This window comes from Lissotriton helveticus, chromosome 11 (genome assembly GCF_964261635.1).
Source record: "Lissotriton helveticus chromosome 11, aLisHel1.1, whole genome shotgun sequence".
Classification (NCBI taxonomy): Eukaryota; Metazoa; Chordata; class Amphibia; order Caudata; family Salamandridae; genus Lissotriton; species Lissotriton helveticus.
Genome location: NC_136072.1, coordinates 547,500,347 through 547,528,220, shown reverse-complemented (window position 1 = coordinate 547,528,220; position 27,874 = coordinate 547,500,347). Strand labels below are relative to the sequence as shown.

The following is a 27,874-nucleotide window of genomic DNA, read 5'->3' as shown; positions in this document are numbered from 1 at the left end:
GATCCTGCCGACTGCAGAACTGTGGCTGGAAAGCTATCAGGCACCACTACAAATTTTGCATAGTTATGGTTTCCCAAGTGGAAATATCTTTTTTCTAACTTTTCCAGTATTTGGGAACGGAATATTTAAGAATTGCCTTGAAGATTCAAGAGTGGCTATGAAAGACATCTGCAGGGACCCATAGACTCCTGAAACGACCAGGAGGTGGGTAATGAGAGGTTTTTGTGCATACCCAAATGTGTACACTGGAGAAATGTAGGTGTACTTTCCAGCTAAAAGATGTCAGTGTGATGTGCTTAGGGACTCAAATCAGCAATGTAATATAGCACCTAGAAGCTCCAACTGCAGTTGACAGCACGGGCATTTAAGCTCGGGGGCCTTAGTACGCTCCACTTAAAAACCAAGCACTGGTAAAACCAATACGTCTCACCAATGAGTATCCTGTACCCTGACTCGAGTAGTTATGGATAGCAGTGTATGATTAGGGAGATGGTAACCTGTGATACCTTCTTGGTTTTGAAAAAGCTCCCCCCTGTCTAGAGAGTGCCTTTGTACACTCCTCAGGATTTGTGTGAACAGAAATTTGTCAATGTATAGCCATGTCATATTGCAGTTTGGCTGCCGTAAAGCATAACTATGGAGAAACAAAGAATACGACGTAGCTACTGGTGTCCACATCGTAATGCTTTTTTTTGTTATGGAGGAATGTTGAGAGGCAAGCAACATAGCCGAGAGAGGAAGGGAGATGGGTTGGGGTGGGTTGGGGTGGGGTGGGGTGGGGAGCCAAGCAAGCAGCAACACGGACGAGGGAAGGATGGAGGATTGGGGCAACCCAGCCGAGGGAGGGATGGAGGGTGGGGGGCAAGCAGTAACACTGGGGAGGAAGGCTATGGGGCAAGCAGTAACACGGGAGAGGGAGGGTGGGGAGAAGCAGGATCACAGGGGAGGGAGGGTGGGGGAATCAGCAATACAAGGGAGGAAGGGCGGGGAGAAGCTGCAACACAGGGGAGGGAGGGCGGGGAGCAGCTGCAACACAGGGAAGGGAGGGCGGGGAGAAGCTGCAACACCGGGGAGGGAAGGCGGGGAGAAGCTGCAACACAGGGAAGGAGGGGGGGAGAAGCTGCAACACCGGGGAGGTAGGGCGGGGAGAAGCAGCAACACAGGGGAGGGAGGGCGGCGGGAAGCAGCAACACAGGGGAGGGAGGGCGGCGGGAAGCAGCAACACAGGGGAGGGAGGGCGGCGGGAAGTAGCAACACAGGGGAGGGAGGGGGGGAAGCAGCAACACAGGGGAGGAAGGGTGGGGGGGAAGCAGCAACAAAAGGGAGGGAGGGTGGGGGAAGCATAACAAGGGAGGGAGGGTGGGGGAAGCAGCAACACAAGGGAGGGAGGGTGGGGGAAGCAGCAACACTGGGGAGGGAGGGTGTGTGGAAGCAGCAACACAGGGGAGGGTGGGTGGAAGCAGCAACACAGGGGAGGGAGGGTGGCGGGAAGCAGCAACATAGGGTAGGGAGGGTGGGGGAAGCAGCAACACAGGGGAGGGAGGGTGGGGGAAGCAGCAACACAGGGGAGGGAGGGTGGGGGAAGCAGCAACACAGGGGAGGGAGGGTGGGGGAAGCAGCAACACAGGGGAGGGAGGGTGGGGGAAGCAGCAACACAGGGGAGGGAGGGTGGGGGGAACAGCAACAAAAGGGAGGGTGGGGTAAGCATAACACAAGGGAGGGAGGGAGAGTGTGGGGAAGCAGCAACACAAGGGAGGGAGGGTGGGGGGAAGCAGCAACACAAGGGAGGGGGAAGCAGCAACACAAGGGAGGGGGAAGCAGCAACACAGGGGAAGGAGGGTGGGTGGAAGCAGCAACACAGGGGAGGGAGGGTGGGTGGAAGCAGCAACACAGGGGAGGGAGGGTGGGTGGAAGCAGCAACACAGGGGAGGGAGGGTGGGTGGAAGCAAGCAGCAACACGAGGGAGGGTGGGGGGAAGTAGCAACGCTCGAGTGTGAGGGAAGGAGGAGCATGGAGGGGGAGAAGTACACGAGGGAGTCATCTGAAAAAGATGTACTCTGCTTAAACACCAATTAAAAAGTAGTGCTTAACAAAAAGAGCAATGGAAGGACACAAGTAATGCATCAATGATTCAAGGGAGAGACAACTACACAGAGGAAGGTATCCTACAGCAGCTGACCAATAAAAAGCAAGCAAATAAGAGTGACAGTGAAACCAACTAATAGTAAGCAACGGGCGACCTCTAAGCCTACTGTATAGAAACAAAATATCTTGCAAAAGACAGCGCATGGGCGGTCTATGGTGGGACCTAAAAAGTGATGGGCAGGATGCTGAACTCACTCTCGGTCAATGAAAAATGCAATCTAGCCATCTTTTTTTGCCCACTATTCCACTTTAAATAGGAGACTAGCCATATGGATATAAGAGTTTTGGTCCTGCTCCAGTAGAACTGTTAGTCAAGGACCCTGCAGACATTCTCTGAAACAACAAGGGCTAAGACATGTGAGCGAGGTCGGAAAACATTTTTGCACAGCTAACACCAAAACATGTAAGGGATGCCATAAAGCAACAACGCTTAGGCCAGAAACAGAACAGCCAAATGTAACTAACAAATATGGAGACATGCACTCACCAAGGTTCTCAGGTCTAGGGAAGAAGAACAGGAAACTGAAAGCAGACACAAAAGGCCAGGGTTGTACCTTACTGACAACGCAGTGAATAGGCAGCTCTGTGCACAGGGGCAATATAATTAAGACCATCCAACCGTAGTCGCATACAGTAAATCCACGACTTCTTGCATTGTTCAAGAGCTAATACAGGGGGAGCAACAAGAGCAAGCAGACAAGCCAATCCAGGACAACACCCTGCCACCTGGCATGAGGACCAACCCACAGGAGAGGCAAAATCCACAGTAAACAAAGAATTAGATGGCAGATGCAGCAGTGTCAGGTCAAAGTAAGGTGCTAAAGAATCCCATGCCATTCAACAGCATACAAAAGGTCAAAGACAATCTAGCATTTTCAGGAGCCAGCAGCAGAGAAAGCAATCAGAGCAAGAGCTCAAATGAGCCTCGCACCATCTACAACAGGACTCACATGACACACTGTTAGATGCACGAGGGCCCATCTATATCAGAGATGCAACACACACACAATCAAAGGCCACCCTCACAGCTGTAGGACCACCTAAAATCACTGTGGCACATTCAAATTCAGGTTGTTTTAAAGCACACAAGCAGAAGGTAAGGGACACTCTGAAACACCAGAGATGTAACCGAGTCCAATACCTTTTCAAGCACACCACCTTACAGGGGCGGCACTACCAGCAAAGATGCAACTTATCCAAGGCTGTCTCACCAAAAACACGACACACCAGGGACACCGTCCCAATCGGAGGAGCAGAAACCAAGGTAGAAGCACAGCTGAAAGCAGGACAAACCACACAAAAAAAATCACAGCAGGTTAATGGCACTTCACCAGAGAAGGGATACAAGCCAGGACAGATATACTTACATTCTTGGGCACAATCTGCTTCTTTGGCTGCCCGATCTTAAACGGAATCCTAAGAAAGAAGGGAAAGAAAGTATTTTTTTAAACGTGATTTATAAGTCATATTTCATTTTATGGAAATATAATTTTCAAACAAGTGGTAAATTAAATAAATAAATGCAATGGATCTTATAAAAAACAAACAATCCCCCAAAGCAGATACTGGCCGAAATGAGAGGCCGAGCATAACAGTGTAAACAGGAGATTGGAGCTTACTTACCTTCATGGATTCTGCTCCAATACGCTTGCAATACTGTATGTTCTAAGGTCACCCCACTTCTCCAAAACTCGTGTGTCCAGTTTCTGGGGCCCTCCACTACTCTACACAGGGGTCAGGAGCAACACCAAAGTCTTCAAAGAGGTGCTTAACACTTTCTGATCATGAAACATCAGACGCTCCCCTACTCTGCACACCTTCAGGAAGAGCCTCAAGACCTGGCTCTTCAAATGATACGGAGCTGCCCCCCCCTCCCCCGCTAGCACCTGGAGACCTTCACGGGGGAGTAGCCTGCTTTAGAAACCCCCTGATTGATTGAGGAAACAATCGAATCAGCGTCTCTTATAGATGTAACAGGTGGGTTTTTACAGCTAACATTCCATGGAAGACTGGGTGGGGTACAGAGGAGATACCGATTGGAGCAGATTAGGAAATTCCATTTGGGAAGGGCAGGTAGTCTTTGTACAAACAAAAACCGACATGATCTGCTGGGTTAATAAGTGTTTTTGTTTAATACAGGGACAGTGAGTTAACTGATCTTATGGGCTAGGCTCAGACATGCAGAGACTGTTTTACACATATGCAAAGTGCTCAGTTACATAGGTCAAAGATTTTCTCACTGAGCACTCAAAAGAAAGATCCTTATTTCAAAGTTCAATAGTGTGTAAATATAGTCACAAGTCCATTCTTAGTCCATTTCCAAGTAAGACCCCGGAATTCTGAGAATTCCGGGGTCTTACTTGGAAATGGACTAAGAATGGACTTGTGACTATATTTACAGTGGATTGAACTTTGAAATAAGGATCTTTCTTTTGAGTGCTCAGTGAGAAAATCTTTGACTTTTATACATCAAGAGCTCTGTTCTTGGGTAATTTGGGGAGTGAGGTGACCTTCCCTCTCTCACTTAGAGCACCAGTGACGATTTGTATTATTTACTTTGGCCTAAGAACACTTGTAGCAGTGCGCCCTTTATCCTGTTGCCTCATAAATTTTGCTCAGTTACATATATGCAATATAGTATCCTTCATGCAAATTTTCCTGGGATTAATGTGTTTGTATCCTCAAGTAGACGGAGGGGAAAAAATCCAGAAAAAAATAATAATAATAATAAAAAAAGAAAACTCACAATGATCACACTTTCTTAGCTTCTCTGAACCATTAAGGCGAAGTGCATAAATGAGGGCTCAAGTTGGCTTAGAAGTAGAGCCTGAATTTTCCACAAGTGCCACCCTTTATCCTTTTATTATGCCCTCTGGGTAGGATTCCTAGCAATCAGCTGAGATTTACCTCTACATCTCAAGATGGAACTATAACTGGAGCCGGTAAAGAGCATAGTAGAGGAGCAAAGGAGGATACTAGTTTTTTTTTTACAATGTTTAACCTTTACTCCAGGTTAACAATAAGGGCCTGTGGTGCCCAAAGACTCCTGAAGCACACAGCAAGAAGTTATTTTCAATTCCTGGCACCACACATTAACAACACTTGAAATTCATGATGATTCTGATCTTTAATACCTAAATGGATTGAGACTGGCGGTGCAGCATAGGAGGACAAATTGGCAGTGACTCTTCTCACTTGGTCATGACTGCGGCACTTAACTCTGTTCAGTACTCAAACAAGTTGGCCATCAACATTGAATCAGAAGCCATGGCACTTGACACACAGCCCGGCTGAAAAAATGGAAGAAACATTCAGTGGACCATGAGACCCCAAATCTGAGAGGAAAGAGTATGGCCTGCCCGGACAGCCCCCTCATGGATGCGGGTGGGTTGCTGAGTCCCAGTGGCCAGTTTCGGCATCCATCGTCAGAGTGACCTCGGCACGGGAACCTACAGCACCATCATGGGTTTCTCCTGGTGGGCCTTTGTGGAACTGTGAGTACTGTCCGAGTGTCAGCAGGGCGCGGATGGTTGGCTGGAGCATGAAGGGAAGATGCTCCTGCTGCTTTGAACTTCCCAGAAACTGGTAGTATTTAATCATTTTGGGGGGGATGGGGACTGGCATTGCATAAATGTTGTTTCCATCAGTTGCTTTATTGCTTTTTGATGATCTTTTCTTTACAGATTGTAGATAATACTGTGTAAATGGGCATGGGTTTACTGTGTATGGAATGTTCCATCAACCGGCAGGGGCAGTAGGGCGGAAAAGGGGTCCGAGCGCTGGAGGGGCTGCTTGAGTGCTTTAGGCTCATAGCACCCACTGGGATTCGGCCTCTAGCAAGGCTTGAAAGGAGAGTTTTTCGATTTTACATGATTGAATTTGGATTGAATATTCTTTATTCTTCTGGGCAAGGGGTCACAGATGAAAGTTTACGACCTGCCTCGTTCTGGGCAAGACAAGTAAGCGCTACTGCCCACCGGATGGGGGTGTGGGAGGGAAATTACGTTTTTACAGTTTCAAATGTTCAGGAACTTGATCACTGTCCTCATATGTTGACCTGGTATCCCCCTTTGCGGTGCCCTCTGAGAGTGCTAAGCACAAATTCGTTCTGGGGGTCTGATAGGTGATGGGATCTGGTTTTGCATGACAATGGCCGATGATGTGTTTAAATTCATGACATGGAATGTCAGGGCTAAAGACACACAATTGATGGACGGAATGCAGAACAAATCAAAACATTCACCCCAGTCAAGAGATCTTGGTTAAATCCATCAGCCTTTTGCTCACCATGCCAGCCCAGGTTAGACCTGGCCCTATGCAAATCAGTCTTGACCATGGGCCTCATGGGAACAGTCCAGCCGAACTGCCAAGCCAGGTCCTCCCTGGACCGGAAACAAGCATCCTAGGACCGGTTTCGGGGTTTCACCCCTCTTCAGCCAGGATAGCTGGATTCCAGTGGCACAGTGAGCCCAGGACCCACGCCAGCGCATACCTGGCCCACTTAAGGCGAGAATGCAAAAGACACATTGAAAGCAGAACAAATCAAAACTTTCACCCCCAGTCAAGAGATCTGGCTTACATCCATCATTCCTTTGCTCACCATGCCACCCCAGTTGGAATGTCAGGGGCCTGTCCCAATTAGAACAAGCATTTGCAATGCAATAAGTCTCGCATTAGGAAAGTTTGAGCTGTTGCTATTGTAAATGACCATTTTTTTATTTATGTGTTGGTTTTGAAAATAGCTAAATTAATAGCTGTCATTTAAAATGCCAATAGCTATAACTTTCGCAAATGTGACACCTATAGCATTTGTAATGCAATGTGTTGTATTTACGTGACTTAGATGTATTGATATTACAAATAACAATGGCTTTTATTTTTTTTTAATAATTAATACCTAAATAAAAATGTTATTGTAATTTACAATGGCAATAGCTTAAACTTTTGTAAATAACTTTTGTGAAGACTATGTTCAGTGTATTTTATTGTGACGAAAATCCAAGAACAGAAGTGAAATATTAACATCTTTTTGTGACATTTGTAATAAAGCTTGAAACATTGAGAGAACATATTTGAACCAGTTGTTGTTGAATGGTTGCACCGATTGACGTTGTGGTGGCGCTGAGTGATGTTGTGGTGGCGACGAGTGATGCTGTGGCGTTCAGTGACGCTGTGGTAGCGCATAGTGATGTTGTGGTACCCCTGAGTGACGATGTGGGGGTGCTGAGTGATGCTGTGGTGATGCGATAGATAGAGTGATTGCGATAGATAGAGGGAGGGTGATAGAGGGAGGGTGATAGATAGAGGGAGGGCGATAGATAGATAGAGTGAGGGAGATAGATAGATAGATAGATAGATAGATAGACAGATAGATAGTTCGATAGATAGAGTGAGGGCGATAGATAGATAGACCGATAGAGTGAGGGCGATCGATCGATAGATAGATAGATAGATAGATAGAGTGAGGGCGATAGATAGGTAGAGTGAGGGCGATAGATAGGTAGAGCGAGGGCGATAGATAGGTAGAGTGAGGGCGATAGATAGGTAGAGTGAGGGCGATAGATAGATAGATAGAGTGAGGGGCGATAGATCGATAGAGTGAGGGGCGATAGATAGATAGATAGATAGATAGATAGAGAGTGAGCGGCGATAGAGTGAGGGCGATAGAGTGAGGGTGATAGATAAAGTGAGGGCGATAGAGTGAGAGCAATAGATAGATTGATAGAGTGAGGGCGATAGATAGATTGATAGAGTGAAGGCGATAGATAGATAGAGTGAGGGTGATAGAGTGAGGGTGATAGATAAAGTGAGGGCGATAGAGTGAGGGTAATAGAGTGAGAGCAATAGATAGAAAGATTGATAGAGTGAGGGGCGAAGGATAGAGTGAGGGGCGATAGAGTGAGGGGCGATAGATAGAGTGAGGGGCGATAGATAGAGTGAGGGGCGATAGATAGAGTGAGGGGCGATAGATAGAGTGAGGGGCGATAGATAGAGTGAGGGGCGATAGATAGAGTGAGGGGCGATCGATAGATAGAGTGAGGGCGATCGATAGATAGAGTGAGGGCGATCGATAGATAGAGTGAGGGCGATCGATAGATAGAGTGAGGGCGATCGATAGATAGAGTGAGGGCGATCGATAGATAGAGTGAGGGCGATCGATAGATAGAGTGAGGGCGATCGATAGATAGAGTGAGGGCGATCGATAGAGTGAGGGCGATCGATAGAGTGAGGGCGATAGAGTGAGGGTAATAGAGTGAGAGCAATAGATAGAAAGATTGATAGAGTGAGGGGCGAAGGATAGAGTGAGGGGCGATAGAGTGAGGGGCGATAGATAGAGTGAGGGGCGATAGATAGAGTGAGGGGCGATAGATAGAGTGAGGGGCGATAGATAGAGTGAGGGGCGATAGATAGAGTGAGGGGCGATAGATAGAGTGAGGGGCGATAGAGTGAGGGGCGATCGATAGATAGAGTGAGGGCGATAGATAGATAGAGTGAGGGCGATAGATAGAGTGAGGGCGATAGATAGAGTGAGGGCGATAGATAGAGTGAGGGCGATAGATAGAGTTAGGGCGATAGATAGAGTTAGGGCGATAGAGTGAGGGCGATAGATAGATAGATAGATAGATAAAGTAATTATGTGGCGTGTAATTATGTGGCACTGAGTGGTATTTGGAGTGTATGTTGCGTTGAGTGCAGTGTAATTATGTAGCATATAATTATGTGGCACTGAGTGGTATTATGAGGAGTGTATCTTGTATTCAGTAGAGTGTAATTGTGTGGCATGTAATTATGTGGCACTGAGTGGTATTGTTTGGAGTGTTTGTTGCATTGTAATTATGTAGCATATAATTATGTGGCACAGTGGCATTGTGTGGAGTGTATGTTGCATTGAGTGCAGTGTAATTATATAGCATATCATTATGTGGCATTGAGTGGTATTGTGTGGAGTCTGTGTTGCATTCAGTAGAGTGTAATTATGTGGCATATAATTATGTGGCACGGAGTAGTATTTGGAGTGGGGGTGAAGGTGGTGGTTGTGGACGTGGTGGTGGTGGATGTGGTGGTGTTGGACATGGTGGTGGTGGGTGTGGTGGTGTTGGACATGGTGGTGATGGTGGTGGATGTGGTGATGGGGGTGGTGGTGGACGTGGTGGTGGTGGATGTGAAGGTGGACATGGTGGTGGTGGTGGTGGACGTGGTGGTAGTGAACGTGATGGAGGACGTGTAGGTGGAGGTGGTGGACGTGGTGGGGGTGGTAGACGTGGTGGTGGACGTGGTGGTGGTGGATGTAGTGGTGGACTTGGTGGTGGACGTAAAGGTAGACGTGGTGGTGGTGGACATGGTAGTGGCCTCGTGGTGGTGGCCGTGGTGGTGGACATGGTGGATGTGGTGGACATGGTGGTGGTAGGCGTGGTGGAGGTGGGTGTGGTGGTGGACATGGTGGTGGTGGACATGGTGGTGGACGTGGTGGTGGTGGACGTGGTGGTGGTGGACGTGGTGGTGGTGGACGTGGGGGTGGTGGACGTGGGGGTGGTGGACGTGGTTGGTGGTGGACGTGGTTGGTGGTGGACGTGGTTGGTGGGGGACGTGGTTGGTGGGGGACGTGGTTGGTGGGAAACGTGGTTGGTGGGAAACGTGGTTGGTGGGAAACGTGGTTGGTGGGAAACGTGGTTGGTGGGAAACGTGGTTGGTGGGAAACGTGGTTGGTGGGAAACGTGGTTGGTGGGAAACGAGGTTGGTGGGAAACGAGGTTGGGGGTGGACGTGGTGGTGGTGGACGTGGTGGACGTGGTGGTGGTGGACGTGGTGGTGGTGGACGTGGTGGTGGTGGACGTGGTGGTGGTGGACGTGGTGGAGGTGGTAGTGGTGGTGGAGGTTGGTGTTGTGGTGGTGGGGGACGTGGTGGTGGACATGGTGTTGGTGGATGTAGTGGTGGTGGACGTGGTGTTGGTGGACATGGTGGACGTGGTGGTGGTGGTGGACGTGGTGGTGGTGGTGGACGTGGTGGTGGTGGACGTGGTGGTGGTGGATGTGGTGGTGGTGGATGTGGTGGGTGGTGGTGGAGGTGGGTGTGGTGGTGGTGGTGGACGTGGTGGTGCTGGACGTAGTGGTGGTGGACGTAGTGGTGGTGGACGTAGTGGTGGTGGATGTGGTGGTTGTGGATGTGGTGGTGGTGATTGTGGATGTGGTGGTGGTGATTGTGGATGTGGTGGTGGTGATTGTGGTGGTGGTGATTGTGGACGTGGTGGTGGTGGATGTAGGGGTGGGGGACATGGTGGTGGACGATGTGGAGGTGGTGGACGTGGAGGTGGTGGACGTGGTGGTGGTGGACGTGGTGGTGGTGGTGGTGGACGTGGTGGTGGTGGACATGGTGGTCGTGGATGTGGTGGTGGTGGATGTGGTGGTGGTGGATGTGGTTGTGGTGGGTGGTGGAGGTGGGTGTGGTGGTGCTGGATGTAGTGGTGGTGGATGTAGTGGTGGTGGATGTGGTGGTGGACATGGTGGTGGACGTGGTGGTGGACGTGGTGGTGGTGGACGTGGTGGTGGGTGTGGTGGTGATGGACATGGTGGTGGTGGACATGGTGGTGGTGGACATGGTGGTGGTGGACATGGTGGTGGTGGACGTGGTGGTGGTGGTGGACGTGGTGGTGGTGGTGGACGTGGTGGTGGACGTGGTGGTGGTGGATGTGGTGGTGGGCGTGATGGTGGTGGATGTGGTGGTGCTGGGTGTGGTGGTGGATGAGGTGGTGGTGGACGTGGTGGTGGTGGACGTAGTGGATGTGGTGGTGGTGGAGGAGGTGTTTGTGGTGGTGGTGGAAGTGATTGTGGATGTGGTGGTGGTGGACGTGGTGGTGTTGGACGAGGTGGTGGTGGATGTTGTGGTGGTGGTTGTTGTGGTGATGGTGGACGTGGTGGACATAGCGGTGGTGGACATAGCGGTGGTGGACGTAGTGGTGGTAGATGTGGTGGTGGTGGGTGTGGTGGACGTGGTGGTGGTGGACATGGTGGTTGTAGACATGGTGGTGATGGACGTGGTGGGGGTGGTGGACGTGGGGGTGGTGGACGTGGGATTTTATAAAAAATTTAAAGTCCTGGCCACGTACAAGTTATTGGAGGTATAGCAGGAAGCTCTTCAGAAGGGATGCTTCTCTCTGAGAGAAACCCTTGTAATGCTGATCCCCAAGCCGAGAAAGGACCCACTGGACGACTCCTCCTACTGGCTGATCTCACTTTTAAATATTGATGTAGCAATACTAAGAAGCATCTTACCAGCCCGATTATTACCACACCTCCCAGCCTTAACCCATGATGACTTATGTGTTTTCATACCACGGAGAAGCACTATATACAACATTAGGCGCCTGCCCCATATATACCATGCTACACACCGGAAAAACAGCAACTATGCTCTGGTTTTTTAGGCGTTCGATTCTGTAAACTAGGAATACCTATGGCAAGAACTCATTAAAGTAGGGCTCGGCCCCCCAATATATGGCCGGGATTCAACTACTTTATACAGATCTGGGAGTCAGGGAAAATATGGGGGATATCATCACTGGCAAATTCCCATTGTATAGACACACGCCAGAGCTGCCCTCTATCACCCCTCCTATTTGCACTAGTTATGGAGCCTCTGGCAGTGTTGACAAGGCAGGTACTGTAACCCTGGGCTACTGTGGTTGGAGACGTTATCACTGGGATCTCCTTATATGCAGACTAAGCCGTAGTATTTCTGAGGAGCACAGAATATTCTGTTCTTTTAGTTCTAAATGTCCTAAAAAATATTTGGAGAGGAATCGGGCCTGTATGTCAAAAATAAAAAGTCCCTGCTCCCCTTGTTGGGATTGTTGGCTTGCTTTCACAGATGGGGCTCCCCTTGGGGAACGAAGGGGATACGCTATTTGCGGGTCCAGTTAGCCTATGTGGAACAAACTTTTCTGGAGTTCAATTTTGGAAGGGTATTGGAAGAACTCACGGCCTCGGTTCCTTTTTTAGAGAGATCTCCCTCTATCCTTGATGGGCAGGGCTGCAGTTGTAAAAATGGTGGTCCTCCCCAGGTGTCGGTATGCAACACAGGCCATGTTCTATGACATCCCATGGCATTACTTTATTGAACTTGACCAACTGAGTGTAGACCTCCTGTGGCCCAGAAAGAGATGCGAGTGGGACTGGCTATGCTTAAGCAGACCTGGGATGGGGAGAAATGGAGATACCGAATAAAGAATTTTACTACTTGCAAGCTCATTTACAACATGCCATCCACTAGCTAGAACCAACAGATAACTGGGAGAAGAGGCTACTGAGTGGCTCCCATGGGGGACAGCCGCTTACCTTTCTACTCATGAGCGGGGCTCGAGTCCCACCAGATATGCCCTTTATCATACGACAGGTATGCTGAATATGGGAACTAACAGTCAAGAGTGTAGTGCATTGTGCCCTGGATGCGAGGGACATGCTGTTATGGAATCTTGAACCGTATGCACACATTGCGGATGTAATGTCCGTGCCTCTACAACGCTGTCCAAACAATTAATGCATTTTAACAATGCATTCATTTACCGCACATGCCTTTACCACTCACTTTTGAGGTAAAGGCATGACTGGTAAAGGGATATGTGTGGTAAAGATCACAACCCAGCCCCCCTGAGCCCTAAAAACAACCAGACCCCCCATAACCCTAAAAACAACCAGACACCTCTGATCCTTAAACACAACCCCGGCCCCTTGACCCCTAAAAACAACCCCAACCCCCACCCTAAAAACATCTGACAACCCCCAAGCCCTAAAAACAACCCAGATTTGCCCCCTGAGCCCTGAAAATAACTCAACCCTCTGAGCCCTAAAAATAAACCAACCCTTCCAGCACTGAAACCTACCTCTACCCATAAAAACTACCCTCCACATCCCCAAAACCACAACAAAAAATGTCCAGACCATGTCCACGTCTCACGATCCTTCCTCTTCCTGTGTCTGCCCATCCGCACATCTAGACCGTGCACTGCCTTAACCACGGCTATGCATGGACCCTTAGCACTAGCAGGGGGGCGGAGACCGATTTCACTGCTCTACCGAGCTCTTCAGATTGATTTTCCCAAAATACCAAAAGTCCACACTAGATGGGAGGCAGTCCTAGGAGAACCCATGTCCGCTCGGACAAGGGAAAAAGTACACACAGGCGTACAAATAGTTAGCTAAAACGCACAGTTTAAATTGATCCAATGTAACTACACGCACCAGGCATACCTCTCCCTAAAAATCTTACATAATATTTACACCACCCGATCGGCTGACTGCCCCGCTGTGGACAACCTATGTCAGATTTTCAACATGTGGTGTGGCACTGCCCCTTACTGGCGCAGTACTGGAAAGATATAGTCACAAGTCTTAATGCGGCCACCGGTTGGGACAAAGACCCTACACCCTACACGGTAAGGCCTGATTGCCATTCTGAAAAACAAGAAACTAAGGGACTGATTTAGATCTTGGCAGATGGGTTACTCAGTCACAACAGTGAAATATCCCGTCCGCCGAAATACAAATTCCATACGATATAATAGGATTTATATTTCAGCAGATGGGGTATTCGTCAGCATTGTGATGGAGTAACCCGTCTGCCAAGATCTAAATCAGGTCCTAAGTAGGAAGGTACTGATATTGGGTCTCCTACTCGCAAAAGGACGTATCGCCATAAAATGGCTGGAGTCCTCTCCCTCAAGGTATTTTGGCGTTGGAATAAGTCAGAACGGGCAGTGGCAGAAGAAGTGCAAATGAAACGTGTGAGGCGAGGTGAAAAACTAATGGATGATTGGTCTGTGTGGGTGGTAATGTTAGCTGATTTCCAAGATACCCCAGATTCTAGGCTCTAAACAGGTACCTCATACATTGCTCGTAGCTCCCGCCCTGGGCAGGCTTGAATCACACACAAATCATACACTGGTTTTCATGTAATGGTCTCTGCTGTGTAAAACTCTGTTCAGTCTCCCAAGTGGACGTCATTTTTCATTCATCCAGAAGCCAGCTCAGTCTAGGTTAAGGGATCAGTTCCACACCGGTCTCTCCTTCCGTTCTCAAACCAGAATCTTTTGGGGCAGGATTGCTATAGCTTGTTGCGATCTCACTGGGTAGCAGTCGACGGTTTATTATGTACAATTGGGCGGAGTGGAACTGTTCGGAAATTGTTCATTTTATTGTACACAATGTTGGTGGACATGTTGATGTTTTTCATGATGACATACTTGTCCTGTGAAAATTAACTAAACATTTTTTTTTTAAAGAAGCCATGGCATTTTGCTGAAGGCAATTTTGGCAGGTATTGTAAAAACCTGTCAGCCTCTTCCACAGTGTGTGCCGAGTAAGGACTTGTGTTTAGTATGTCCCTCACATTACCCACCAAGGATAATTGTGACAATCGTATTGTCTCACCAGACTCGCTCTCAGGACTTTCCTGGACTGCTCTGCTCATTCATGAAGATATTTATTCATTTGACAAGAGCACACTGACATTTGAAGCACTGATTGATTGTAGATCAGGGCAGAGGAGGTAAATAGTTGTGGTAGAGAACAAACTGGAGAAGATGATTTGAACATTTGCACATAGATGCGGAGTTGTGAGAGGTGATCAGCACAACAGAACGTCATACAGATGTGTAACACAATATAGCCCCAAATGGACTTGGGTTACATTCTGGATGCGTTTCTCTTCCATCTCATTGGATTGCTCTTTAGACTGGTTTTAAGGTCGATATGCACAAATACTTCTTAAGGGAAGAAAAGAAGGGACTGAAACAAGCCTAAAAAACATGTGGAGAAGACACAAACATGTCAAAGTACCACAGGTTAACTGTAAGGGCATAAGAGCATATGTTCTTCATATTTCCTTGCTTTCTTCCAACATTAATCAACTATCCTAACTTTTTATTATGCAGACTCTCTGAGCAGACAACAGTGGTATTCAGAGCTCTCCGGTCTCAAGGTACCTGGCACCGACTGGTCCACTTTAATCCTAATGGCAGAGAAGATGGTACTACATTATGTACAGTATTGCTCTTTTGAAAGAAGTAGGGTACACTATTGAACATCATTACTTTAATAAGTCAACGACTAACGAAGCAGACCTTTTTATGATTCATTCTCATTCCGAGGGAGGATGTTCCTTTTAAAACTATAAATTCACTGGATTTTTCACTCATCCACGTCCTACTTGGTATAAAAAAAGTGTTCTTCCCATCTTTATTAAGGTAATTCTTAGAATTGAACATATTGAATAAAACTTGCTTTGCAATGTCTCATATTTTATGATGATTTTTTGTAATTTTTTTCTTAAGGAGATCTCATAAATAGGTCCTGTAGCCTAACCTCTACAGCTGGGCAAACCTGTGGGAATCCATTGACCTCAAGAGCGTTCCAAGATTGCAGTCTTCTTAAGAATGAGCTCTAGGTCGTCAGAAATTGGCCTTGCCCTGCCTGACAGCGCCAGCTCTCACTTCTTTGTGGTGCCTCCGTCGGAGATACATTAAGCTGTGGTGGCACGATTTGTCACAGAGTAGAGTTGGAGGAGCTACATTTGGGCTCCATGAAGAAAGTCCTGCTAATTTTGGCAGCCTTCCTTTAATGGTCCACTCCCACAGAGACATCTTGAGAACTTGCATTGCTAAAGCCCATTTGCTGGCCACTTCTCCAGAAAAAAGGCCTAACTGCAAATCGTCATCCCGCAAATACCCCCAGCACCTGGGTAACCATTTGGTGAGTATGAGCTAGAATCGGGGTGCTGTTGAAATCCTTTATAAGTGGATTCGAACATTTTCAGCTGGCCTGTAGACAATTTCTCAAATACTTACACTGCCTCATCAAAAAAAACCAAGGAATACAAGTTGAGAAGGGTGCCTGTATCCTACCAAGTACTTGTGTGTAAAATTATTATGGATTTTTTTTATTGTATTCTCATCTACTGCTATTGTTGTTTGATTACCTCAGGGGAATAGATAGCCCCTTGTGGGTTAGCTAATTTCTTCTTTAGCCAAAAGAATATCAGTTTTCAATACATGCACAGTTGGCCTGTTCCCTTGTTCAAGAGTGTGCCCCTTTGCGTCACTCTCCAACTCAGACCAACGTAACTGCTTTCATAAGGCATTTGCCTCGAGCTCGAGACACCAACATAGGAGAGCTGTGAAAGTAAGGTTGCCTTGTTCTACCACGGATAGTGAGCTGACCTACAGTCCTGCGTCACCAAGGACTAGGATTCTGTCAGACCCAGGATTCTTCCCATTCACCCCCTAATCCACCTCTCGGACTTCTTTCCCTAGATGGTCCTGCTGCTCACTATTGGTCGATTAAACACATACGGCCGGCCTGCCATGACCAGCTACTGCAGAGTCCTGTGAGATACTACGGTTTTGGGAGAAGTCCACGTGATCTTAGGGCTGCTTCCTCCCTCACTCTCCTGTCTACTCTCCAAGTCATTCTTTTCCATTTCGCTTGCCAACCCTGGTTAGTGGCAGCTTACGAACTGTATAAAGCTCTAAATAAATAATTAAATATCATATAAAGTAACACAGGGTAGTGCCATACAGAACAATCTGTTCTTCCCTTGCTGTTAAAACTCGTATCCCGCTGTTAAAACTCGTATCCCACAGGTAAAGCTCCTCCTCCGGCATAACCTTTGCTTGAGAGAGTAAGGATGTATGCTGTCTGCAGGCTATAAGCACATCGGTATAGGAGGGTGGATGCGATACGTATCCATCTCCTGCTGGCGATACGGCTTCACTTCCAAGGGCAGGTTGATATGAGCAAAGGGAGGGAGCTAGAGTCTGTCTGGATGTCAGTTTGCATTGGGGGTGCCTTTAATTGATCGAGTTTCAATTCGTTCAGGAGAAGCCTACAGCACAAGTTTAAACACACCACATTCAAAAGTGGGCTTCACTGATGACTCGTCTTGAGGGGGCAGCCCCTTCTGCAAGGCCTGAGCATACTTTTGGGTTGTCCAATCGCTGGGGAAGAGTGGGATAGGATTCCGGGAGGCTTCTATGGTATAAGGAACAGTAACCACTGGGATTAAACTGTCCCTCTATGAAGGGGTAGACATGACCAGGAACATGGGTAGGAAGAAAGAGGTCTCATAAACTAAGCAACTGGGGCCATGATGAGAATGATGCCATGTAGTAGAAACTCTGCGGGTGGGTAGGTAGGGTAGAAAAGGTGACTCCATACTTTGGCCTTAGGTAGGAGGACGCCACATAAGGATGGGCAAACAGCCTTAATAGACAACTGAAGGCTCGGCCCAGGGCACTGTAAACCCAAGAATGGACATTCACCCCCAGTTTGGCATGAAGGAGACGTCAACAATGCCGCATGCCTCAAACATGGCCTCCATAGCTGGTCTCAGCATTCCAAGTGTATCCCAGTTTCTCATTAAAGCTAGATTGCACTGTCATGGCTAGTGAGTGTCGATCACATTGCCTTACAGCACATGGACAACCCCACAACCCTTATTTTGTCACAATAAAGAATCCCGATTCCCCTTTCCTTCATGTGAGGTCACCAGAAAATGAATGAGGGGTTGCTTGTCTGAATTCTGCCATTCACGAGGATACACAGCATTACCTACTGTTTCACAGTCGAACAGTAGATTGTAATCAGGTGTCCGTTGCAGGGAGGGTTTAGCATATATACTCTCCAAACTTCATTCACAATATTGTATGAGCCCCACGTGTGCCTCACTGGAAAAACACTATGTCCTTCTTTTGTTTTTCTGGTAGGTCGGTCAGGAGAACAAGGAGTCCCACGAGCCAGACACACAGAGGCAGCTGAGCAGGAGAGGAAGAGAAAGACATACACACAGACACACACACCCTTCCTCTCCAAACGCCTCCTTTCTTGTCCCTTCGGTGCTGTCTTGCAGGTCCCTTCCCTCCTTGCAGACAGCCTGTGCCGACCCAAAACCGCAGCCCAGGGCCCAGCTGCCCGCATCAAGGGGGTGCTGTGGCGGGCGTCTAATCAGTGGCCAATAATAGCCCAGGGGAGCTTGCCTTGGCGCGGGGCCTCTCCGTGGTGGCGTCCTCTCTGAATGCGGCCTTCCTGTGTGTTGTTGTGGTCCGACCTTGATGAGCGTTGGATTATGAGACCGGTGACATCCCTTCCGCAGGAGCCGTGAGTCACCACGTGCGGTCAGTGTGTGGTCAGTGTGTAATTGTGGCGTCTAATAACAGGCTTTGGTTACCTCCAGCCCAGACGTGCAGCCGCAGGGAGGGTGCAGGGGATGTGGTTTGTCTTTTTAAAGGTAATCTGGCAGGGACGTTTTGGATGTGGAAACAATGCTATTATATACGAGACTAGTCTTTGAGCTGCAAGGAGGATTCAGAGGCACACCATACACTGAGGAAAGAAACAAAGTCTCGCTCACTGGAAGTGAGGCGCGTATTCAAAGCGTCCCACAGAAAATGTAATGTAGTGTCCCAGTCACCCTGCAGCATCAAAGGCCCTTTAAAGGTCAATAGACTCTCAACACTTGGAAAGAAATATTACTTCTTGCCATGAACGATGAACACATGCAAGTCATCGGATTGCAAGATAGCCTCATTCTCTGCTACGTCACGAACAAAACAAAAAAAATGAAAATTCAATCAAGTTTAACTTTCTGGGGAAAAAGTCCCATTCCTAGCCAGCTTCAATGACCATATAGATTGGAACACGCCCCATATTCCTCTCAAACCTAGCTGACCACAAAGAGATCAATAGGCACGCACTGTATAGGGCGATCTGACTCAAGCACAGCCTCCATGATGTGACTCATTTTAAGAAAGTGCTACACCTTGGTCCCATAAGTTTCAATTAAGTCCCACATGGTCAAATTTAGTTTTATCCGAATATAACCAAAATAACCCCACCCACCTTCTTAGAGTGTCAGCTCCGTGAAGTTAGTTTCACTGTCTCTAGCTCGTATGGTATAAATACTTTTATTAATCTCACACATTGAAAATTAGTTTCCCTCTTGTTCAGCTTCTATGGACTCCTTGACATTGAGGATTCTCACACATAAGAACATTCTGTTTAACTGAGTGATCCAACAGTCATGTGGTTCAGCACCCACCTTGGAGAATTGTCTCACTCACGTCCCGCTTTCAGGATCGCATTCAACTGAACATAGTCTCACACCCACATTGCAAGGCAGTCTCATTCTCATCCAATCTCAAAGGAGCTATAGAGTCTCACATCTGGAAGGCTACCTTACTCCGGACTAAACCCAGAAGCTATATAATACAAACTTGGTAGTAGTGGTTTACAATTGCACCTCTAAATACACACCTCTATGTGGTTATAGTATAATATTAAACACTTGGAAGTATTTTGGGTTGGTACTCTATAGGTATCCAACACCTTACTACCATGCGTGCAAGATCACACCAGACCACAAGATCCACTGTGTACATTAAACAACAACAAAAGATATCACAGCACTCAATAGGAAGTCTGTGAACATTAGAAAGTCCATAAAGAAAGGATTTGTATTGGTGATTCAATTGAATGTTTATTGAAGAAAAGAGGTTTCTGTAACATTCAGTATATTCATATTGAAACAGACAATCTTCAGTGTGTTCAATATTGGATAACAGCCAACTTGTCTTTTGTCCCAAAGTGACTTTCTCAATTGGTAAGCAAGTTTGTAAATGCGCAGGCTCCAATGGAAGTCGACCCGTAGTAAGGTGACATGTCTACGATAAGCCAAGCAGAAGACTTCTCCTTAACCGCATGCGTGCGGGCGGAATTCCGCTCGTACGCTGAGATTTTTCAAAGCGCATGTTACGTGACGAGCTGGGCTCGTCATCAGCGTGCGAGGAGGCTACGCCATGACGAGCCCAGCTCGTCATCAGCGTGGAAGGGGTTAATAGACTTCCTTTTTCAATTACAATATTTTTTCTTATGACAGAGGGAACATTAGCACACTGCCGAATACTTAGGCTAGATGACCTATTTTTGGAATTTTCAATAATTGCCATGGACATACCTTGAGCTGTAGGCTCTGATTAATGATTGGTGCACCACTTTAAGGGCCACATATGTCATTACCTTTTGTGTCGATATACCTAGACAGGCATCTTAACCAATAACAATCTTCCGCTTGGCTCATCATAGACATGTCACCTTACTACAGACCGACTTCCATTGGAGCCTTCACATTTACAACCTTACGTACCTATTGTCAGCCTTGAAAAAGTCACTTTGTGCCGAAACACGTGTCGGCTGTTATCCAATATTAAACACAATGAAGATTGTCTGTTTCAATATTAATTTAATGAAGCTTACAGAAAACTCTTTTCTTCAATAAACCATGCAATTGAATCATCAATACGAATCCTTACTTTATGGACTTTCTAATGATCACAGACTTCCTATTGAGTAATATGGTTAGGGGTGGCACCTACGTTACAGCGAGGGAGCATCGTCCCATTTAAATGCCCCTCAAAGCCCCAGATTTTTCATGGTCTGTCCTGAACCAAGTGTCAAAACGGCGCAGGGCCTGCTGAGTGGCAGCAGGGAGGAGAAGTGGGCAGAGGGATGCCTGTGCACTGTTTAAAGTGCGAATGTCTCTATGGCCGGCCAACTTGTGACGCCCAGCCAGGCAGGTGCACTTTAAACCCTTCAACCCAGCTGTCTTAGTCAGATTGGTCAAGGGAGTTTGCTGGTGCCCGCACTGCAGTCGAAAAAGAAGAGGTACGAGATCCAGAGCGGAGGACATGTTCGGTAAGTATGTTTAATAGTTTATTTTAAATGTGTGCGCTCCTGCCTCCCCCTTCCCGTAGATGCCAGCCACCACTGGTTTTGTAGAAAGGATCCATGAATATACATGCACACATTGTCCATCTAACACAGGGTCGCTTGTACAGTGCAAAATATGGAGAAAGGAATACACTTAGAGGCATGTCTTGAAACTTTAGATGTAGGTTTGTCCAGACTCATGAAAGCCAACTTGCAACAGGGCCACTTAGTTTTCACCTTTGCAGTCTATTATTTTCCCCATTCCAGGTGCATCCAAGGCAGTTTACTTTCTACATCTACAACACCTCTCGGAGTACCCAGAGTCTTTCAACCTGCTAAGTGCGCAGACTGCCCATCTGATCCCAGGCTTCTCAAAGCATTTGGAGGCCAGTGACCTCAAGGAGACATATCTCTCAACCTATTAAGCCACCAAGGACAGTCCAATTAAGTGGTTTAGATGGAGAGCCCATTGAACTCAATGTGGATTTAAATAAAAAAAAACCAAAAAAAAAAAAAAACCAATAGGGTTCTGAAGATTTTCAGGGCAGGTAAAGTCTTTATGGGGCTTTTTGCTGGTCTGGGCAGTAAAAGCGACTCCAGGGAGAAGGTGACAGTCTACAAATGAGGGCAAGTTAAGATATGCTCAGGAGAGTGTTTGGTTATGTCCTACCACTGTGAATGTGACACTCCCGACTGAGAACCAGTGACCGTGATTCTGCACGGCAATGCAATTTCCATATTGAAGAAGACCAACTCAGATCACTGTGGCCCTTCGAGCTACCACGTAACAACTGATGACTGAGAACCATATCTGGAAAGGATGCTGTGGGGACGCAGTGACCTCATCTAGGCCTCTACATAGAATCACAATTAAACCTCTTTTTTCTTCCGATCCTCACAGGACATCCTCCTCACTGATGGTACCACAGGTACTAGCTCTAGAAGGCAAAGCTGATGAATTTGATCTCCCTGAATCCTGCACAGATTCCTTTCTGAAGCTTGGTGGGGACTTTGCAAACCTCTATCGCAGGAGGATGGATGTTTGCAGTCGTCCTCTGGGGACAAGAGTATGTGCTAGATACACTCACAAGGGTACCAAGTTGCTGATGGCTTCCTAGTCATGTATCTCTCTCCTCGAAGTATCCCTTCTGTGTGAGCTGCTAATTTTGGACTCCGATGACAATCACATCGTCGTTTTCTTTCCCTCCTGCCCGATTATGTTGCATTTTTAATTTGGACTTTCTTTGTTACATGCTGTGAGAGCGAAGATGGTGGTTCTAGTTTCAAGTGTGTGGGCATAAAATGGGCAAAACAAAAAAAGGCAAGAATTACCCATATGGGGGAAGTGAGGGCTCCACAAATTGCATAAAGAAAAGACCACAATCGCACCACAAAATTATGTTTTCTTCAGAATAGTGGTATATAACCACCTACACCATGTTCTATGAAATGGGGCTCATTAAAGGTGCGCAATTTAAATTTAACGTGAAGACCCACAGGAACAAAGGGCTTCTCTTTAGGAGGAATTTGACTTTTTGCTAACAAAAATGTGTATTTACCAAAACAATAATCAATTATAAAACTTTAAAGATATTGACTTTCTCTGTTACGTTAAAATGTAACGATATATCTGCTAGAGGATGTAACAGATTTGAGGGAGAATTTGAAATGGAATCCTTCTTTTGGAAAATGCCTTCTCAAACACTTGTTTCATGGGGTATTTGCAAGGGTGTTCCCTCCCTCTTTGTGAAAAATGAAAAAGAGTTGATGAGAGAGGGGTGGCTGAAATGTAAAGTGATTTTTAAGCCCTTGGTAGCTGAGGATATCTTCTTCCCACGGTTAGTGTTCCCAAAATGTTATCAGTGATCATTGCTTACAACAAATACATATTTTTCCACATTAATTTGTGTTCACATTCAGTCACCGTCTTCTTATGTGAACGACTTCATGCTTTAGGGTATTTAAGTTAGCTTGACTGAACAGGATAGGGCCTAGGAAGATACACATCACCATTCTCAAGAAAAATGGGCTTTGTGGAGACACTGGGCTTTTCTTTGTGTAATGTACAACCAGGGTTTTAAGTGGGATGAAAAAACTGGGGGGGGGGCTCTAAAAGGGGCGTGGCCAATGTAATTCAGGGCGTGGCTTATACACACATGCTAAAAACCTGTACTTAACATAGTGTGCCGCCGGACTTTTATTTTGTTGTTTCTGTCATTGCATCCAGATGTATGATACAACAAGTAACATCATATCTACAAGAAGTCAGGACTATTGGCTTTGTCAATGGTTATTAGTTGCATAAGATAAATAAGCAGCAAGTATGACTTGTATATAATATTGAACAAGCTTCCACTTAAAGCCCTGGTGACACCTGACAATGTTGCTGCTCCTGAGTGTCAAAAAAGAGAAGGGAAATCCAGAGAGAAAATTACTCTTTAAAGGATTTCCCTATCCTACAATGCTCCTCTGGCATGACATCATGCCGTAACTTCTCCACTATTGAGAAGTGAGCAGTGTGAGCATGCGCACATCGATGTGAAAAAACGAACCGCCTGTGCCAACCACAAAACAGAGCCCGATAGAGACCAGTTTCGAGGCCCCCTTTAAACAAGCATTTGCAATGCAATAGGTCTCGAATTAGGAAAGTTTGAGCTATTGGTATTGTAAATGACACATTTGTTATTTATGTGTTGGTTTTGAAAATAGCGAAATTAATAGCTTTGTCATTTTCAATGCCAATAGTTTTAACTTTCGCAAATGTGACACCTATAGCATTTGTAACGCAATATGTGTTGTATTTACATGACTTAGATGTATTGATATTACAAATAACAATGGCTTGTATTTTTTTTAAAATAATTAATACTTTAAAAAAAGTTATTGTAATTTATAATGGCAATAGCTTAAACTTTTGTGAATAACTTTTGTAAAGATTATGTTCATTGTATGTTATTATGAAGAAAATCGAAGAACAGAAGTGAAATATTAACATCTTTTTGTGACATTTGTAATAAAGCTTGAAACATTGAGAGAACATATTTGAACCAGTTGTTGTTGAATGATTGCACAGATTGATGCTGTGGTGGTGCTGAGTGATGTTGTGGCGACGAGTGATGCTGTGGAGTTCAGTGATGCTGTGGTAGTGCATAGTGATGTTGTGGTGCCCCTGAGTGATGTTGTGGTGGTGCTGAGTGATGTTGTGGTGGTGCTGAGTGATGTTGTGGTGGTGCTGAGTGATGCTGTGGTGATGTGATAGATAGGTTTCGTGAGTGCGCTAGATAGAGGGAGGGCGATAGAGAGAGTGAGGGCGATACATAGATAAATAGAGTGAGGGCGATACATAGATAGATAGAGTGAGGGCGATACATAGATAGAGTGAGGGCATTACATAGATAGATAGATAGAGTGAGGGCGATACATAGATAGATAGAGTGAGGGCGATAGATAGATAGAGTCAGGCCGATAAATAGATAGAGTGAGGCCGATAAATAGATAGAGATAGAGTGAGGCCGATAGATAGAGGGAGGGCGATAGATAGATAGATAGAGTGAGGGCGGTAGATAGATAGAGTGGTATTGTGTGGAGTGCGTGTTGCATTCAGTATAGTGTAATTATGTGGTGTGTAATTATGTGTCACTGAGTGTTATTTGGAGTGTATGTTGCATTGAGTGCAGTGTAATTATCACCTTCGCTGCGGCGGCTATTCCGCCGCAGCGCTGAGGGGGCGGGGGGCCGTGCGGCACTCACACGCTGGTGATGGAACCGCTCCGTCACCAGCCTCGGGTGAGCTGTGCTGATGACGGAGCAGTTCCGTCATGGCCCCACCCGCTCAATAGAACGCGCCGCGCAGGTGCGAAATCAGCGACGCGCAGGCGCGTTGGGTGGGGCATGACGGAACCGCTCCGTCATCAGCACAGCGCCACCGCGGCTGATGACGGAGCGGTTCCGTCATCAGCATCGATGCGGTTATGATGCATATAACCACGTGGCACTTAGTGGTATTTGGAGTGTACGTTGCATTGAGTCCTTTGTAATTATGTGGCGTGTAATTATGTGGCACTGAGTGGTATTTGGTGTATGTTGCATTGAGTGCAGTGTAATTATGTGGGGTGTAATTATGTGGCACTGTGTGGTATTTGGGAGTGTATGTTGCATTGAGTGCAGTGTTATTATGTGGCGTGTAATTATGTGGCACTGTGTGGTATTTGGAGTGTATGTTGCATTGAGTGCAGTGTAATTATGTGGCGTGTAATTATGTGGCACTGAGTGGTATTTGGAGTGTATGTTCCATTGAGTGCAGTGTAATGATATGGCGTGTAATTATGTGGCACTGAGCGGTATTTGGAGTGTATGTTGCATCGAGTGCTGTGTAATTATGTAGTGTGTAATTATGTGGCACTGAGTGGGATTTGGAGTGTATGTTGCATTGAGTGCAGTGTAATTATGTGGCGTGTACTTATGTGGCACTGAGTGGGATTTGGAGTGTATGTTGCATTGAGTGCTGTGTAATTATGTGGCGTGTAATTATGTGTCACTGAGTGGTATTTGGAGTGTATGTTGCATTAAGTGCTGTGTAATTATGTGGCTTGTAATTATGTGGCAATGAGTGGGATTTGGAGTGTATGTTGCATTGAGTGCTGTGTAATAATGTGGAGTGTAATTATGTGGCACTGAGTGGTACTTGGATTGTATCTTGCATTGAGTGCAGTGTAATTATGTGGCGTGTAATTGTGTGGCACTGAGTGGGATTTGGAGTGTATGTTGCATTGAGTGCAGTGTAATTATGTGGCGTGTATTATGCGGCACTGAGTGGTATTTGGAGTGTATGTTCCATTGATTGCTGTGTACTTATGTGGCGTGTAATTATGTGGCACTGAATGGTATTTGGAGTGTATGTTGCATTGAGTGCTGTGTAATTATGTGGCACTGAGTGGGATTTGGAGTGTATGTTGTATTCAGTAGAGTGTAATTGTGTGGCGTGTAATTATGTGGTACTGAGTAGTATTTGGAGTGTATGTTGCATTGAGCGCAGTGTAATTCTGTGGTGTGGAACTATATGGCACTGAGTGGTATTTGGAGTGTATGTTGCATTGAGCGTAGTGTAATTATGTGGCGTGTAATTATGTGGCACGGAGTGGTATTTGGAGTGTATGTTGCATTGAGTGCTGTGTAATTATGTGGCGTGTAATTATGTGACACTGAGTGGTATTTGGTGTATGTTGCATTGAGTGCTGTGTAATTATGTGGCGTGTAATTACGTGGCACTGAGTGGGATTGGGAGTGTATGTTGCATTGAGTGCATGATGGGGCTAGCAGTGGGGAACAAGGGTTTACACCAAAAAGCAATCCTAAATGGGGTTTGTAGCGCTGCAAAACAGGTGCATAAGTAAAACAAATGCACCCACCAATGTCGGAAAACAAGACTCAGCACCATTACCAGGTGTAATCCTGTAGCCAGGCAACAAGCTGCAAGCCACACACACCACTCACAAAGAGCATCCTCTTCTAGATTGACACAGAGTACCACGAGGAGCGCAGGCGTCCCCTGCAGCTTTCATGAATCCCATTCTCTGAGCACCACACCTGGCACTCACCGAAGGAGGGGGGCATGGATGCTGTGCAGTGGGGCACAGAGGCGCAACTCTAGCCAAATTTCGGGGGGGGGAGGGGGGCTACTAAAAAAAGGCAGAGTGGAGATGCAGGGGCCCTAAGAAAGGGCGGCATGGGTGCGTTTAAAAAAATACATTGTCAATTGAAATAAGGCGAACTGCAGCATTGCGTGTGCCAGAGAAGGGCTGCGCATGACACCTCAAAGCAATCACGGCACCCGCGCCATTAAACTGAAAGTGCGCCATGGGTGTCCTTTAAAAACAAGCCCAGGACTGGTGCGCGCGCGGGCGCTTGTTTGTCCGCCGCTGCATGCGAGTGATCAATTATAGTTAAATAGTAAAAGAATACAATGTCAGGGGAGCCTCACCTCGAAGAACTGACAGCGGGAAGGTAAGCAGAATAAATGCTCGTGAAATAAAGTGCAATTCCTCAGGTTAGGTTGGAGGCACAAAAAAATGGTTATGTGAATACGGCGAACAGTGGCATTGCGCAGGCCAATGAAGGGCTGCACATGACACCGCTATGCAATCACAACACCCGATCCATTAAACTAACAAGTATACCCTAAGTGACGCAGGACCGGATAATGACCCTGTTATCTCAGAAGGGAGGGCTGCTTGCCAGGTCATCTCTGCCACAAGACCTGGACGAGATAATAAGCTGCAAAGAATAACAAAACGACAAACGGGCAAAACACAAACCTGCATTAAAAAAACAAGAAAGCAGCCCGGGCTGGGCGGAAGTCAGGCAGCCCTCCTCGAGACAGAGGCGGGGCCTGACCAGAAGCAGGAAGTCGAGCGCGACCGGAGCTTCCCAGGAGGCAGGCTGCAATGGCTGGCGCAAGGCTCCGGAGCAGAGAGAGGAGAGCCCTGCGTGCAGCCGGCGTCCGCCCAGGAAGCCAAGGAGCGGAGTGCCAGTGTCCCTGTGCCCATTGACGCCGGAGGGAGCAGCCCCGGAGCGCGACCTGGCTGGGCACGTTGTCTCCCCGGAAGAGTCCTGCGGAGGAGAAGTCCCGTTGAGTGGGGCTCCGTGCTTGCGTTTCTGGGGACAGGAGGTACTCGGGGCATGTTGAGGGCTGCGGGGGCCATGGTATTTGGAGTCCCCAGTGTGGGACTCCGAACGATAGTGCCGGCATCTCTCCAGAGCCCACGAGGCTGCCCAGGGGCACTGGCTCGAAAGTGAAACTGACGACGCACACACAGCAAGTAGCTAGGAGCGCGCTCCCGCGGTGAAAACTGGAAACGAAAAAGCGCGTGGCACATTGCTGTCCACATTCCTAAATACGGGTAACATTAGGTCTGAAGCAGACACCTTCAATGCTCACGCATTGAGGGTACGTCTGCTCGACCTAAAAACTGCTGGTG

At 47.1% G+C, this 27,874-nt stretch overlaps 1 protein-coding gene across 1 annotated transcript in view; it reads right to left on the bottom strand.

Annotated features, from left to right (window-relative positions):
- Nucleotides 1–27,874, bottom strand: part of BIN3 (bridging integrator 3) — a 184,431-nt gene that overhangs the window by 100,502 nt on the left and 56,055 nt on the right. Inside the window, exon 2 of the mRNA XM_078666276.1 lies at nucleotides 3,513–3,561. Within this exon, the coding sequence (XP_078522402.1) occupies nucleotides 3,513–3,561 (49 nt within the window). The remainder of the gene's footprint in view (nucleotides 1–3,512; nucleotides 3,562–27,874) is intronic.